General features: G+C 45.3%; 1 protein-coding gene and 1 long non-coding RNA gene across 4 annotated transcripts; both read right to left on the reverse strand.

Moving 5' to 3' along the window:
• Positions 1-8,999: 8,999 nt before the first annotated feature.
• Positions 9,000-9,835, reverse strand: LOC109169592. Its single transcript, XR_002052272.1, has 2 exons — positions 9,568-9,835; positions 9,000-9,406 (listed from the first exon to the last, which is right to left on the reverse strand). It is a non-coding gene; the product is annotated as an uncharacterized LOC109169592 (long non-coding RNA).
• Positions 9,836-12,307: 2,472 nt separating this feature from the next.
• LOC109169591 lies at positions 12,308-16,395 on the reverse strand. Of its 3 annotated transcripts, XM_019318474.1 has the most exons (7): positions 16,153-16,395; positions 15,994-16,036; positions 15,362-15,447; positions 13,959-14,214; positions 13,754-13,841; positions 12,763-12,829; positions 12,308-12,676 (listed from the first exon to the last, which is right to left on the reverse strand). In XM_019318474.1, exons 3-7 carry the CDS (start codon positions 15,401-15,403, stop codon positions 12,623-12,625), a joined length of 507 nt encoding a protein of 168 aa, XP_019174019.1. In that variant the 5' UTR covers positions 15,404-15,447; positions 15,994-16,036; positions 16,153-16,395; the 3' UTR covers positions 12,308-12,622. The 3 variants fall into 3 exon arrangements, with proteins under 3 accessions (XP_019174019.1, XP_019174018.1, XP_019174020.1); XM_019318473.1 differs by lacking the exon at positions 15,994-16,036; XM_019318475.1 differs by lacking the exon at positions 15,362-15,447.
• Positions 16,396-16,749: the final 354 nt, after the last annotated feature.

Raw genomic sequence — 16,749 nt, forward strand, 5'->3', positions numbered from 1 at the left:
AAGCCGAGACTCCCACTCCAGAGGTGGCTGACAAAGCTGAGAAGATGAGGCGCCGGCTGTCTCAACGCGCCTCGGGCGCCGCCGCTGCCTCTTTGTCTTTCGCTTCTCCGGCCTCGAGGTCAACTCCTCCACCACCACGTACCGTGGTGGACCTGACGCCATCACCCGTCGCCTCGCTTTCCCGAGTGCTGCCTCTTCCTCCGTCCGAGAGCCCAAGCTCTAAGCGGCCCATCGAGCAATCGGATGCGCCGGCTCCAAAGAGGATCCGGTTGGGCATCGAGCTGGATGAGGACGCTCAAATCTGGCAAGGCAGCTCTTCCGTCTGTTCCTGGGCCGACCACGTCCTTCTACCTAAGGACGTGGAGATGACCGGCGCAATGCCGGACGAGTACATCCTCGAGGCCTCGCTTCGCCAATCGTACCGCGTAACTGTTCCTGACTTGTCGTCCCTTTTTGTCCTTTTCTTCTTCTTTATCTGACCTCCTCTATTCTTGCAGAACCTCACCTTCCAGATGGAGATGAGCAGGCGACTGAGGGGTTACAAGACGGGACTCCAGTCTCTTACCACTCGTCTACGCCAAACAGAGGAGGCTCGCCTAGAAGAGCAGGTTAAGCATGCCAAGTCAGTGGAGGTGCATACCTCCGAGCTGCTGAGGGTCACTCGTCAGTGGGAGGAGGAGCGGGACAAGGTTGCGACCATCGCTGCGACTTCGGTGGAGGATTACAAGAAGTCGGTGGCCTTCGAGGCGGACGTGAAGGCGGCGGTGGCGGCTCGGCAGAAGGAGATCGCCTAGGAGTGGCTGGCGACGCCGGAAGGAGATGACTATCTCCTTGACTTGGGTGAGCGCGACTATTGCCTAGGTTTCCGCGAGGCTCAGATGGAGACCTATGCCGCCTTGCTGGCCCGAGATTCCGCCTTCACTCCCGAGAGCTGGGGCCTCAAACCAGTGCTGGACCTTCTGCCAGCGACTACAGAGCCCGCATCGACTGCAGACCCGGCAGCTCTCCCTGTGGCGGAGTCCGCAAATTCGGCAGCTCTCCCTGTGGCGAAGCCTTCAGAGCTTGCAGAGCCGCCTCCTCAGGCGGAAGACTCCTCACTCGTCCTTCCAGCTGGACCATCGGCGGAAGCTCGAGTCGAGGAAGTTGATGTTGACACCCCCTCCCCCGTAGTTTAGGGCTTTCCATTCGGTAGCCTTCTTTTGTATGGGCTGGCCCCCCTTCTTGGGCCTTTTTATTAATGAATTCTTCTTTGCTCCTTTCGGCTGCCTCTGTCTCTTTTCTGCTTTTGGGTTCCCAAGAAATAACTTAAGGCCTTGAGCTCTTCCGATTTGTTGGACTTCCGTGATCAAGGATCTGGTTTTCCATCTGTTTTCGCCGAGTCCCTCACTCGAGGCGACTCTTTAAACTTTTCGTTTCCCTTAGAAACGACTTAGGGCCAATGCCCCGTTGTTTTTCAATATATTCGCCGAGTCCCTCAGTCGAGGTGACTCCTTTTGGCTTTTTCTCGGAAACGACTAAGGGTCTGGGCCCTTGTTTCCTATCTTTTCTCGCCGAGTCCCTCAGTCGAGGCGACTCCTTAGGCTTTTTCTTTTCTTAGAAACGGTTTAGGGTCAGTGCCCCGTTGTTTCTTTATATACTCGCCGAGTCCCTCAGTCGAGGCGACTCCTTTTGGTTTTTTCTCGGAAACGACTAAGGGTCTGGGCCCTTGTTTCCTATCTTTTCTCGCCGAGTCCCTCAGTTGAGGCGACTCCTTAGGCTTTTTCTTTTCTTAGAAACGGTTTAGGGTCAGTGCCCCGTTGTTTCTTTATATACTCGCCGAGTCCCTTAGTTGAGGCGACTCCTTTTGGCTTTTTCTCGGAAACGACTAAGGGTCTGGGCCCTTGTTTCCTATCTTTTCTCGCCGAGTCCCTTAGTCGATGCGACTCCTTAGGATTTTTCTTTTCTTAGAAACGGTTTAGGGTCAGTGCCCCGTTGTTTCTTTATATACTCGCCGAGTCCCTCAGTCGAGGCGACTCCTTTTGGCTTTTTCTCGGAAACGACTAAGGGTCTGGGCCCTTGTTTCCTATCTTTTATCGCCGAGTCCCTTAGTCGAGGCGACTCCTTAGGCTTTTTCTTTTCTTAGAAATGGTTTAGGGTCAGTGCCCCGTTGTTTCTTTATATACTCGCCGAGTCCCTCAGTCGAGGCGACTCCTTTTAGCTTTTTCTCGGAAACGACTAAGGGTCTGGGCCCTTGTTTCCTATCTTTTCTCGCCGAGTCCCTTAGTCGAGGCGACTCCTTAGGCTTTTTCTTTTCTTAGAAACGGTTTAGGGTCAGTGCCCCGTTGTTTCTTTATGTACTCGCCGAGTCCCTCAGTCGAGGCGACTCCTTTTGGCTTTTTCTCGGAAACGACTAAGGGTCTGGACCCTTGTTTCCTATCTTTTCTCGCCGAGTCCCTCAGTTAAGGCGACTCCTTAGGCATTTTCTTTTCTTAGAAACGGTTTAGGGTCAGTGCCCCGTTGTTTCTTTATATACTCGCCGAGTCCCTCAGTCGAGGCGACTCCTTTTGGCTTTTTCTCGGAAACGACTAAGGGTCTGGGCCCTTGTTTCCTATCTTTTCTTGCCGAGTGGAGGGCAACGATCGAGGATAGAAGGTGTCCTTTTATTAGATTTCAAAAACTCGAGTACACGCCTAACCTCTTTATTGGTAGAATTTCTTTAAATGGACGACATTCCAGAGTCGGTCTATGGGTTTCCCTTCCAGGGTCTCGAGCTTGTAGGTACCGGCCTGCACTACTGACGTAATGCGATAGGGTCCTTCCCACTTAATTGCAAATTGTCCCCCTTTCGTGGGCTGGCTTGCCTGCCGGTCCCGCAACACGAGGTCGCCGACCTGGAAGGCTCTTGGGCGAACCCTCTGGTCACGATACCTTTTCACGGCTTGTTGGTACTCGATCATCCGGGCGCACGCCACCTCCCTTCTTTCTTCCAGGAAGTTCTTTTCAATTCTAAGGCTTTCTTCGTTCTCTTCGTCGGAATAGCTGCGTACTCGGTAGGTGGGCTCCACAACCTCCACTGGAACCTTGGCTTCAAAGCCATATGCTAGGGAAAAGGGGCTCTCTCCAGTCGCCCGTCTTTGTGTAGTTCGGTAGGCCCAGAGGACCCGGTCGAGCTCATCCGCCCAATTTCCCCCGATGTCCTCCAACTTCTTCCGAATCCCGTCCACTATGGTCCGGTTAACATTCTCGACTTTCCCGTTGGCCTGGGGGTATGCGACGGATACCTTGGTGTGTCGTATACTATGCCGGCGACAGAAGTCGGCGAAAGCTTGGCAGTCAAACTGCCTGCCGTTATCGCTAACCACGTGCTCGGGCAGGCCGAAGCGGCAAATCACCTTCTTCCACAGGAAGCGCCGACACTGGTACTCGGTGATGGTGGCTAGTGGCTCGGCCTCGACCCACTTTGTGAAGTAATCGATGGCCACTACACAGAACTTCAAGCTTGCCGGGGCGACTGGTAGTGGTCCTAACAAATCGATTCCCCATTTAACAAAAGGGAAGGCTGTGGTTACCGGCGTGTAGAAGGTGGCCGGCCGACTGTCCTTCCGGGCGAAGGCTTGGCAAATGTTACACTTAGCTATCCATTCCACGCAATCTCTCATCATGGTCGGCCAATAATACCCCTGGACGACTAGCTTTCGGGCGAGCGCGTGGGCCCCTTGATGGGCGACGCAAATCCCTCGGTGCGCCTCATCCATTATCCTCTCGGATTCGGGCCGGAGTAGGCATTTCAAGAGGGGGCCCCCGAACGACCGCTTGTACATCTATCCGTCAATGATCTGGAATGAAGGGGCTTTTCGTCGAATCCTTGCAGCGACTCCTGGATCCTCTGGCAATTTGCCTGTTTCCTTAAACCGCTGGATGTCTTCTATCCAAAACATCTCGGGGTTTTTCTCTCGATCCCATTCCTCGACATTGACCTGTTGGACCTCCAATGGTGTCTCCTCTATACTCGGACGACTTAACTCTTCCTTTTGGCAAATCTTGGCGAGGTGATCCAGTATTCCTTCTAAGGCGATTTTTGATAATATGTCGGCCTCGATGTTGTCCACCCGGGAGATATGCTCTATTTCATATGTTCCAAACTCTTTCAGCATTTCTATCGCCTTCTCCTTATACTGGGTCATCTGGACGTTCTTAGCTTCGCAGGTGCCGGAAATCTGTCCCACCACCAACCGGGAGTCAGTTTTGATCCGCAGTCTTTCTACTCCCAATGCCTTGGCAAGTCGAAGGCCGCCCAACACAGCCTCATACTCGGCTTCGTTATTAGACGTCGGGAACAAATAGCTCAGGGCGTAGTAGAGTCGGAACCCCTCTGGAGTGACTAGCATGATTCCGCCTCCACAGTGTTGTCGACTCGCTGCTCCATCCGCGTGCATCTCCCACCACTCACCTGAACGGTCTTCCGTGGTGTGCTCTTTCTCTTCTTCCCGTGCCGTGCATTCGACCAGGAAATCGGCCAGGGCATGCCCTTTTATAGACGGTCACGGTTGATACTCGATCCCGTACTGGGTTAATTCCACGACCCATTTCACCAGTCGTCCTGACGACGCGGGGTTTCGCAGTACGCTCCCCAGCGGCTGATCGGTCAGTACCCGGACAGTATGGGCTTGGAAGTAGGGCGTTAACTTGCGCACGGTGATCACTAGTGCATAGATGATATTCTCCAAGGCTGTGTACCGTGTCTCGGCGGCCTTCAGGGAGCGGCTTACGTAATATACCGGGTGCTGGATATGCTCTTCTTCCCAAACCAGAACCGAGCTCACCGCCTTGGGGGAGGCGGCTAAGTACAAAAACAAAGGCTCACCCTCCCGCGGGGTGGACAACACCGGAGGTGTGGAAAGATACTGTTTTAGCTCCTCGAACGATTGCTGACACCCGGTTGTCCAGGCAAAACCTTCCTTCTTCTTCATGGCCTCGAAGAATGGTATAGTCTTGTCCGCCGCCTTACTTAAGAAGCGACTGAGGGCAGCCAGTCGACCAGTCAATCGTTGCAAATCTTTGACGGTGCTGGGAGGCTGCATATCGACGATGGCCTGGACCTTTTCCGGGTTGGGCTCGATGCCTCATCTAGTCACCATGTATCCTAAGAATTTTCCGCATTGCACCACGAAGGCACATTTCTTCGGGTTCAGCCGGAGATTATACCTTAGCATCACTTGGAAGCAGTCGGCCAAGTCCTCCGCGTGTTTGGCCTCTTCTTTGCTTTTGACCAACATGTCGTCCACGTAGGCCGCCATGGATTTGCCCAGTAAGTCTTGGAATAGCCGAGCTACCATCCGAGTATAAGTGGCTCCAGCATTCTTGAGTCCGAAGGGCATAACTCGGTAACAATACACCCCGTCTGGTGTAAGGAACGCGGTTTTTTCCTCGTCGGCCGGGTGCATGAAAATCTGATGATATCCCCTAAAGGCGTCCATAAAGCTCAGCAGGGCTTACCCTGCCGTCTCGTCGACCAACTGGTCAATCCGTGGCAAGGGGAACGGATCCTTTGGGCAGGCTTTGTTAAGATCAGTGTACTCCACGCACATCCGCCACGCCGGGGGTTTCGGTACGAGGACCACGTTCGCCAACCACTCCGGGTATTTAACCTCTCGGATGTGGCCCGCGGCTAGCAGCGTGCCCACTTCTTTCTTTACGAATTCCCTTCGGTCATTGGCGAGATACCGCTTTTTCTGTACGACCGGCCGATAGTCCGGATCCACGGCGAGTCGGTGGGCGATGATGGACCTGTCGACACCCGGCATATCCTCCGGCCCCCAGGCAAAGACCAGCCGATGTTTTCGGAGTACTTGGATAATTTCCTCCCGAGTCTCCTCGGGGAGACCGACACCAATTCTAACCCGCCTGTCCGGCCGTTCAGGGTCGATTTCGATTTCTTCTAATTCCACGGCCGGTTCCGGGCGGGGTATCATTGCTTTCTTTGGGGGCTTTTCCGTGATCTCGTAGACTTGCATTCCACGTTTGCCCATCCCCCTACAGGCTTTCAGGTAGTAGTCGCGGGCGACTCTTCTATTGCAACGCACCGTTCCTATCCCGTTTGGCGTGCGGAATTTCAAGCAAAGATGCTCGATGGAGATCAGTGCTCCCAAGTCCTCCAGGCCTGGTCGGCCGAGTATAGCATTGTGTGAGCAAACTAAGTTTACCATGATGAATTTCATGTTGAGCTGCTGCACGTCGGGATAGCTGCCGACCTCCACTGGCAGGGTGATGGACCCCTCTGCTTCCACCGAGTCTCCCGTGAAACCGGCGAGCGGTGTTTTGACCGGATTTAGCTGTTCTCGAGTCAATCCCATCTTTGTGAAAGTCTCGAGGTATAGTACGTTGACACTGCTTCCGGTGTCAACCAGGATTCGTCGAACGACCACTCCGTTTACGTCCATCGCTATGACCAGCGCATCTCGATGCGGTGTCTCTCCCGTGGGCAAATCTTTGTCAGTGAACGTGATTGGCTCTCGGCACACTTTCTTCGAGCTTTCTTCATGCCCGTATACTGTTCCGACGTATAGTTGTTGAGCCCAGACCTTTCTGGTATTCGCCGAGTCGCCGCCCTCCGGTCCGCCGACTATCATGTTAATGACTGGTTTTTGACGCCACTGGGCCTCGTCCTCCTCAGTAGCCGACCGCTTTTCGCGGCTATTCTCGGCGGCGACCACGGGATCATCGTCTTCTCGTGCTACTAACCTTCGCCTCCACTGATTAGGAGGCGGGGTCCCTAGCTGGATGATTCCTTCCATGACCTTTTTCAAGTAGAAGCACTCTTCCGTACTGTGAGTGTAAGACTTATGATAGCGGCAGTACTTAGAGTTCTTACCTGTCTCTTCACTCGCCATACGCTAGTTGATCTGCGGGGGCAGAGGCGGAGCGACAGCTTGAACCTCGTGCACCGGGTGCTGAGGAACCGCTCTGTAGGGATGGACCATAGGCTTGTCATACGGACGTCTAGCCTTGGGTCGCCGAGCCCCTTCCGGGCGCCTTTCCTTGGTTTCCGCGCAGGTCCTCTTTCCACCGACGGATCCTCCGACTTCGCGTTGTCGCTTATGCTTCATGGCCTGCTCCGTGTTAGCCCTTTTATTGGCCATGTGTATGGCTTCCGCGTAGGTAGTCGGGCGGTTATCCCGCAGATCCCGATACAACTGCCCGGATCGTAAAGACTCGATGAAAAAAGTGAGTGCGGTCTGATCTTCGACCTCCTCGATAGACTGAATCTCCTTTTGCCATCGAACCAAGTAGGCTTTCAGGGACTCGCCTTCCTCTTGGTGGACATCTCCCAGGTGAGTCAGATCCTTCTGTGTCTTGATGTTGGCCGCGTAATGGCTCATGAAGCGGTCGGCTAACTCCTCGAAACTGTGAATCGACTTAGGAAGCAGCGCCACTAACCACCTTTGCGTCGAGCCTTTCAGCGTGGGCAAGAAGGCGCGACACATCACCGGGTCTCGCACTCCCAAGACCTACATTTTGGCCTGATAGCTAAGCAGATGCTCGCGTGGGTCTCCGGATCCGTCGAAGGTGGCTTGTTCCGGAAATTTGAAGTCGCCGGGTACCTTGTAGGACATGATCTCGGAAGAGAATGGCAAGGCGGTGAGCAACGTCTGCCCGGGGGATTTGGTCTTTCCCCCCATTTGTTCTTTCAGATCTCGTACCTCTCGGGCCAATTGGGCCACGTCGCCTTCATTGCGAGTGTGGTTTCCTGTGGATTCCGTACTTTCGCCGACCTCGGATTCAGCCGGTCGTTCATCGTTGTGCGTCGTGCGCTCGGTCCGTCGTGTCCGAGTCTTAGTTCTCCCGGTGCGAGCTCTCCCCCGACCGGTTTCCCGATCTCGGGGCCCTGCCGGTGCGCGGCTGGGCTCCCTTTCTCCTAGTCGTTCTCGTGCAGGCTGCCGCCCAGCGTTCGGACCCAGCCTTGAATGGACTGATGGCAAGGCTTCGGTCGGGAAACTGACTGCTCCCTCACTCCTCGACTTGCGTCGGCGAAGGCTCGCCCGATCGCGTGGAGTTGTTCCGGGGTAAGGGGTATCATGGGTGGCTGCCGGTTCACCGGTGCCGTTTCGTTTCCTTGACTTTGAGCATTTCGCTGGTTCAACTGATCTCTTAGATCTGCCTCCACTCCATCGTTTCGGTTGTTCGTTTGGTTTCGTCCTTCCGACATGCTTGTGACACTTCTTTGGTCGACTCCGGGACTCGCCCTGCTCAGAGAGTCACGTAGCTCTTTGTTTCGATCCCCACAGACGGCGCCAGTGTTGGTTTTTGGGTTTTCGGGACCAAGGAGGTCCAACACAAGGTTGGTGGATTCACCTTTCTCAAAAAGTGATCGCAAAGATGGATAATCAAGTCTCTAGGAAGTGTGTGTGTCTATTCTCTGGGCATGGACTCGCCCCTCTTACAAGGGTGGAGGGGCCTTTATATAGTAGGCTCCCCTCCATCCGAATTGAAGTACATTAAACATTGCTTTCAAGGCTAATTACACTATCAGACCGTTCGGTCGCTGTTACCGAGTCGTCCAACGGCTCTTTGGCTTCTTAACGGCCCTTTTGACCGAGTCCTCTTGAATGCCGCATTGAGTGTTCCCTCAACGGCTCTTAGACCGACTTGAATGCCTCTTACCGGCTCCTGAGCCGAGTTTTGGGCCTGGCCGACTCTTGGATTCGGCCCAGGCCATCATCGGGCTTCTTCTTTTACTAACCCTTACCTCCTATCTTGGGTTCCTTCTTTCTTGGGCCCTTCTTTTTGGGCCGGGGTCCTCACCCCATCAACGAAAATCATCTATAATTGAATCTTATACTAAATTGTTTTGCAATTTGCTTTTCAATGTATACTAACAAACAATCACTAAGAAATTCATCTTCCATCTTGTTACGAAGTGTAGTCTTGACTATATTCGTGGCAGAAAAAGATCGTTCTGTAGTAGCTGTAGATACTGGAAGTGTGAGAATGAGAGTTACTACTCTAAACACAAGAGGATAAATGTTCGATTTTCTAGTTTTTACCAACCATTGGCATAGATCAAAAATACTTTCTAGTGTTCTAAAATTAGGAAGTTGTTGCACATGTTCAAAATGTTCAAGTTGCACTCTCAATTGCAAAGTCTCATAATCTTCAAAGTCTTGTGGGTAAAACTTCTCTAACAACTTGCAAACATCATCAATTCTGAATGATATACGCATCTCTTTTGGATCTAACGATGAACTGAGAACAATTAACTCTATTGCTTTATCATCAAACCTATTGCTCAACTCTTGCAACTGAGAATCAATCACCGCATAAAAAATATCAACTTTGTAATGATGCCCAATTGTTAATTCATCTTGTTGATGTCTAGCCCTTCCTCTTCTTGCAAGTAGCCCGAGTTCACCGCGATTGCCGTCGTCAACTGAGGAAACGAAAGAGAGAATTTAGGCATTTAGCTACCATTTAACTACAATATCTAGACTTTTTATTGTAGTGAAGAATGATGAATTTATCTCCAATAAAGAATAATTCATATAAAAAAAAATTCAAAGATTTAAATAATAAAAAAGAAATGTAAATTACCTATACATTTACTGCTTGAAAATGGAAGAGAAATGTCTTGTGTGTATTGCTTTGATTTGTGATTTGCGTATGCGGGTTGCTGTATCTGGTTTGGTTTAGAATTGGGTTAATTTGAGTGAAAACTTACACAAGAAATTTTGTTTGAGGAGGGAAAATATTTTGGTGACTAGTGAGGGGGACACAATTGACTTTCACACTAATAATAAATTTTCTTTGGGAGGGGGGGGGGGGGGGGGGGGGGAAGCCGTCAAGGCCCCCTATTGCCTAATACTAATTATAAAAATAAAAACAAAAAAAATTGTTGGGGCGGGGGGCCAAGGCCCCCTGCACGTCCCTGACACTATACACATTCTAATATTACATTGTGCACACGTTCACATTGAAATGCACATATACACATCATGCAACACCACCACCAACCAGGAAAACAATGATCTAAAGCTTCAATTGCTTCACATACTGACTAGTGCACAAACACATCATTAGATACAAACCACACCACAAACAAATGCACATCCATATGTATAGTACACACATGCCACACGTGTACATTGTGTTGTGCACATGTTCACATTAAAATACACGCATACACATCATGCATCACCATCATCAAGGAAAACAAAGATAAAAAATCTAAGTTGATTCATATACTTAACAAGTGCACAAACATATCATTAGATGCAAACCACACCACAAAAAAAGTGAACACACATATGTACTATAGTGCAAACACGTCACACTTATACATTGCAATGTGCACACTCTACGACACGTTCAATTTTTTTTAGTGATACTATAATGAAACTATAGTGTATATCTCACATAGTCACATATTGAGTTATATTGCCAAATTAATCTGTAGTTGAATTAGAATGATACTTTAGTGTTCATATAATGAAACTACCGTGTGTATAAAGTGAAACTAAATAGCATGTCTCACATATTGAGTGTAGAATGTCAAATAAAATGGTAGTTGAATAAGAACGAAAGTTTAGTACGTGGTGTCGTAATGAAACTATATTGTGTATAAAATAAAACTGAATAACAAGTCTCACATATTGAATATATATTGTTAAATGAAATTATAGTTTAATTAGAATGATACTTCGGTGGTGCTGTAATAAAACTATAGTGTATATAAATGAAACTAAATAGCAGATCTCACATATTGAGTGTATATTGTCAAATGAAACTGTAGTTGAATAATAATTATACTTAAATGGTGCTGTTATGAAATTACATTGTACATAAAATGCAACTGAAACTGAATAGCAGGTCTCACATACTGAGTGCATATTATTGTCAAATAAAACTATAGTTTAATTAGAACAATACTGTAGTAGTACCGTAATGAAATTACAATATATGTGTATAAAATAAACTAAATAATGAAAGAGATTATTACATGGACCACAATAGAATTTGCCTTCTACCATTATTAATGGAAAAAAATTTCAAACAACGTGGTTTATTTTTACCGGGTTCGCGCTGCTACGTGATCATGTGAAACAATATACTCTGAAGTAATAATCCTAAAAGAGCAGTATTCTAGAAGACTAGCCATGTCCTTGAATTAGGTGACATAACTATTTAACGTGTTGTTTACCTAACTGACCTTGGTCACCAACCCGAAAGCGTCATATTAATTGAATTGCAACATGTTATCATGGCACAAACTATGATTTGCTATAAAAAATAAATAAATAAATAAATAAAAACTATGATCCTGTTATCTAAGCATCTCCATCTCATTTTATAACTTACTAGTAAGCTGTCCAACCTTCTTGATTGATTCTTTCTGATCATCTATTAAATTGGCATATCATGCATCCATTGTATTTTATATGTAATATAAGAATCACTTGACTAGTTTACTCTATCTTATCATTTGTTAATAATAGTAAGGATTTCTTTCTAATTGTCTATAAGAATATTTCTTTCTTTAACATATAAATCATGTCAGCCGCCAGGACCCAAAAGCATAATTGCAAAGTTGACCGTTCCAAATTCGTATTCATAAATTCAATTTTGCTAACAATTAAACATACATGTTGGTTTTTTTAGTAGATAAGTTAATACCAAAGATGGTCCGAGTTTTATAGTTACGCCACGTTTAGTTTTAATATTTTCTCTTGACCTCAAACCGAGAAATCTAACTTCAAAACATAAAATTAAAAATGATTAAAACTTCAAAATCAAATGACAACGAACAAATGATAAAAAGAAAGGTTAGAATCAAACGTGACAACCAAAATCAGAAGACCATCATTGATATTAAGGTGTTTGGTAAATCGTTGTTAGCTGATTGGATTAGTAAGTTTGACTAGTTGATAGCATTAGCTAATTGTAGAAAAGTGTTTGATAAATTAGCTGTTAGCTGATAACTAATTACATGCAAAATGACTTTCTCAAAAAAATGATAGAAAAACGCTACTTTGAGAAACTTTTTGAATTTTAGCCTTTTAGAGCAATACATTATTACAAAAATTTAATTAATCAAACACTCATATTGATTGTTTAACCAAGTCAAACAGTTAATAGTAGTCAAATAAATCAAAATTAGCTGATAAGCTAACTATGTTACCTAATAGGATCATTAACTCTTAGTAGATTGAACAATTCTTGCTTTATGTTGACGCCCCAAGTCTTGCATTATCTTTGTTTAGAATGGGAAGACTCTAACAGTAAACATCATTGGCACAAACCTCAAACTATTCCTAGAAAAAAATCGTTGCGTATATAACATATAAAATATAAATGTATAATATCAACAACTTTTAATTATGACAAAATACATCATTCAATCAATCTGGTATCAGAGTTAGACCAGAAGTCTTGCTTTACAAACCTTATCCAGACAGATCAAGAGGTTTTTACTTTTTAATTTTGGCTTAGTATGGACATAAAGACATACAACAGATAGTGCTGTTTAGAATGGAGAAACATCCATCCTGTTCTCCAAAGTCTATCAAGAGTGTTTCCTTAAAATTCCTAAGAACAGAAATCCCATGAAGCAATGGTTGAGAATGTTTTGTTGTTTGCCCATATGGAGGGCTTAATCATAAAGTCCATCCTGTTCCCAGACATCAACGAGAAAATCTACCATTTCCTGTCAATTGCAATGCTGAGAAGTTGGTAAGATGGAAAAAAAAAACACTAAATCTAATGTGCAAATGCTAAACACACGAGACTAACCGATAGAGGTATTGGTTGAGGAAAGGGTTTGTTTGTCCCAAGCAAACTATCGTAGGTTGCATCAAAACTGCAGTGCACAACATGAACACGTTGTCATGATTCATGCATGCAGTATCTAATAGACAGATGACTCGAGCAGCAGATAAATTCAGATTGTTAACAGGAAAACCAGGAAAAATAGCAGTAGCAGAAACCGTGATTATTATCATACTAGGATGCAGGGTCTAGAATGTTGGGCGAAGGCCGGTAAGGGGCCAAGTCCATCAATTGGTGGCTAGGAGATTGTTGGGCGGAGGCCAGTGAAGGGCCAAGTCCAGCACCCTAGCTCTCGAAAATGTGTGGCAGTATAAGGAAATAAGTTGTGCCTTCGCTACTAGCTATAGCTTTTGGTATAGTGAGGGGGAATTGTTGGGCGGAGGCCGGTAAAGGGCCAAGCCCAGCACCCTGGCTCTCATAAATGTGTGGCAATATAAGGAAATAAATTGTGCCTTCGCTACTAGCTATAGCTTTTGGTATAGTGGTAAGCGTTTGATCCTAACAAGTGGTACCAGAGCCAGGTCATGAGACTGGCAGGTGCTAGGAGGGGGAATTGTTGGGCGGAGGCCGGTAAAGGGCCAAGCCCAACACCCTAGCTCTCGAAAATGTGTGGCGGTACAAGGAAATAAGTTGCGTCTTCGCTACTAGCTATAGCTTTTGGTATAGTGGTAAGCGTTTGATCCTAACAAGTGGTACCAAAGCCAGGTCATGAGACTGGCAGGTGCTAGGAGAGGGAATTGTTGGGCGGAGGCCGGTAAAGAGCCAAGCCCAACACCCTAGCTCTCAAAAATGTGTGGCGGTATAAGGAAATAAGTTGCGCCTTCGCTACTAGCTATAGCTTTTGGTATAGTGGTAAGCGCTTGATCCTAACATAGAACGTTTTCTTTTGTTTTTACCTTAGTAACAACAAACACCAAGGTTCAACAAAGTGGAGAAGAGGTAAAAGGATGCCGACCTTAATTTGGGTTCGTCAACCGGTGCACGCCTCTGGGATTCTCTCTTTCCAACCCACTGCTGCCTTATTTGATTCCAAAGAAGAAAACCTGATCCAGCAAAGATTCTCATCAATTCGATTGTAAATTTACAAATAAAGTAGATAACAGTTCGTGAGTCGTGACTGCTTAGTGCTTATTACGGAGTAAAATAAGGCATGCACTTGCCATGATTTACAAATTCCGAATGGTTGTTTGCGGTGCCAGCGCTACAATCGAGGGCGAGATTTGAGGTGCTAATCGATGAGACACTTCTCTGGGACGGAACTGTGCTATTATCCATCTCACCGGTACTGCTACTCCAAAACTCTCCTCCCAAACTCTTCTTTGTTGCTTCTCGAACTTGATTTTTCAATCCTCTCAATCGTTTTTCTGAAGAAATCACAAATGGTGATTTGGCACAACATCCAAAACAACCTTTGCTCTGTTGAAAATCAGGTTTTAACCACAGCAATGATTAGAAATTTAGAGACACAACGTCCCTTTCAACTGTTGACAATTATTGATAATGGCAGGCCGATAAGTTATAACATAATTGATAATTAACAGAAAAAGATAAACTTATTATTCTCATGGTCAAAGTCATATATCGGAACAACTCCAGAACCACAAAGGCATCAGGAACACTGCACAGAGTTTAACAGTGTATTTTAAACTAAAACTTATTTCAATTTATTATCGACCCTTTTTCAAATAATTATGTCTATAAATTCATTTACAGTGAATGATGCAAACAATCAACCAAATGTTGTTGGGTAGAAACTTAAGACTTTCGCACGCCATTACGCCAATTGTCAACCAGACAGCTAAAGATATTACAAGAAGAGCTTAGAATTGTCTTCAATTTCAGACCAAGGTGAAATCTTGTAGGTTATAAAGAAGTACAATTTTCGAGCACAAACATCCAGGAATCAATTAGGTTAGTTCAAGCAAGTAAGTAGAATCTTGGTCATTCACAAGAATTTCAAACCATCAAGTTAATGCCATCTAGGCGTCTAGGGTCTCTGTGTAAAGTGATTTTGTCACATTTAGTCCTAAACTTTCAAGTTAATCACCTGTGGTCCTTCAACTTTTAAATTAACCACCCATGGTTCTTCAACTATCAAATTTTAACTAGATGTAGTCCTTCAACTTTCAAAATTTAGCCAGCCATGGTCCTTCTGAGAGGATTACTTTGCCCTTAACCAAGGCTGGTTAAAATTTGAAAGTTGAAGGACCGCGGGTGGTTAACTTGAAAGTTTAGGACTAAACGTGGCAAAACCGCTATACTCGGAGGACCAGAAATGGCATTAACTCTCAATTATACTAATTACAAACAACTATAAAGGGTTACTTTTCAGCCTGCCAACAACACGATAAGTTTTGAAAGATCAATTCAACATCATTAGTTCATTATCAATCAAACACACATGATTATTACTGTATTACTGAAGAGAAGAAGAAGAAGAAGAATTGCACAAAATCTAAAGAGTGCAATTTTATCAGGCATGAAACGGCACCAAGAGAACCACTATGAATCCTTATATATTTCTCCATTAAATTGAGGAAAGAATACAGAAACCAGTTCTTACTTTAAAAAGATTTCTGCAACTTTCCTTGAGGTTTCTCATCATCAAAACAAACAGGGCAGGAAGATTCTCCCTCAAACATCTGAAAACTGAACAAAGAGGCTTCCTTTCAAAACATTCCTCCATCCAAATGAATAAGCAACAACCACGATTGTTCATATATAGAGAAGCAAATCCCTCAGGCGCAGGATGCTAAAGCTAAACGACACAATTACGTATAGAATATTGCCTTCAAGCAAACAAAACTCTCACACTTAAACAAGCTAACCACGATAATAAAGAAATCAAGAACCACAACACCCCACATCAGTTTTGTGCACCATTATTTCTTGCTTTGCCTGGAAGCAAAATACCAAGATTCCAAAACCCACCATCTAAAAGCAAACTAAAAGTTGAAGCCCTAAATCATTTCACTGTGCAGTAAATCAATTAAAAGATTCCCAAAAATTTTACTACAGACTTAAATTAATAAACCCTCTAGCTACTTTTGCTCTGCTGCTCTCTCTTCCATTCAAAGATTTGATTTTTCTTTGTGTGTTAAACAAGAACATCAAGGAGTGCTGTATAACTTCTAAAGAATTAAAATTCTAAAGAAGCCCAAATGCATAAAACATAGAGAGAATCGAAATACTGACCCCCATACAAGCAAAGTAGCGATAAACCCAAGAATCAGCCGATCTATGCAGTTGCATTTATCAAAAAGCAATTGAAAGAGATAAAAACAATTTTATTTCAATCTCAGCAACCCGGAAATAAAGACAATGATAATAACATCTTTCTGGAGAGCATTTTACCTCAAAATTCCTCAGCTTTTATGTTTTTTCCCCAATTCTGTTTGAAAGCTAGAAGCTCCGCGTTCTTGGATAAAACTGGTTGACCTTTTGCTCAAGGATTAGAAGGCCAAGAGATGAAACTAAACAAGAAAATCATAGTTTAAAAACTTTTACAACTTTAAAAGATTAAAATAAGTAAAAGGAAATGTCGACAGGCGAAAGGCAGCTAATTGTAGTAGGTTCTGTATGTGTAAATTGGAGTGGACAATGGTATTGCGGCTACATGTTCCTTGAAAGTACCGGATACTCGCATAGTTTTTTTTTTTTTTTAATACAAACAAGAGTTAATTATCAAAATGGTCCTTTGATTATAGCGAAATTATCAATTTGATCTTTGACTATTTTTTTTAATCAATTAAGTCCTTAAACTTTAAAAATCTTAACCAATTTGGTCCTCCGTTTGTTTGACCGTTAGTCAACCGTTAACTTGGGACCAAATTATTAATTTCACTATAGTTAAGGGACCATTTTGGTAATTAACTTTAGAGGTGGACAATTGGGGTTTAGTTTTCTCGAACCGAACTAGTTTAGTTCGGTAATATACCGAACAACCGAACG

Source organism: Ipomoea nil, unplaced genomic scaffold, assembly GCF_001879475.1.
Source record: "Ipomoea nil cultivar Tokyo-kokei standard unplaced genomic scaffold, Asagao_1.1 scaffold3314, whole genome shotgun sequence".
NCBI lineage: Eukaryota > Viridiplantae > Streptophyta > Magnoliopsida > Solanales > Convolvulaceae > Ipomoea > Ipomoea nil.

Excerpts from the sequence above, each read along its gene's own strand:
- LOC109169591 (XM_019318473.1), bottom strand. The coding sequence starts at position 15,403 with ATGATGAGAAACCTCAAGGAAAGTTGCAGAAATCTTTTTAAA. Across the intron at positions 13,842-13,958 it reads TTCGGAATTTGTAAATCATG|GTTTTCTTCTTTGGAATCAA; the intron begins GCAAGTGCATGC and ends TTGCTGGATCAG. Across the intron at positions 12,677-12,762 it reads CTCAACCAATACCTCTATCG|GAAATGGTAGATTTTCTCGT; the intron begins GTTAGTCTCGTG and ends TGCAATTGACAG.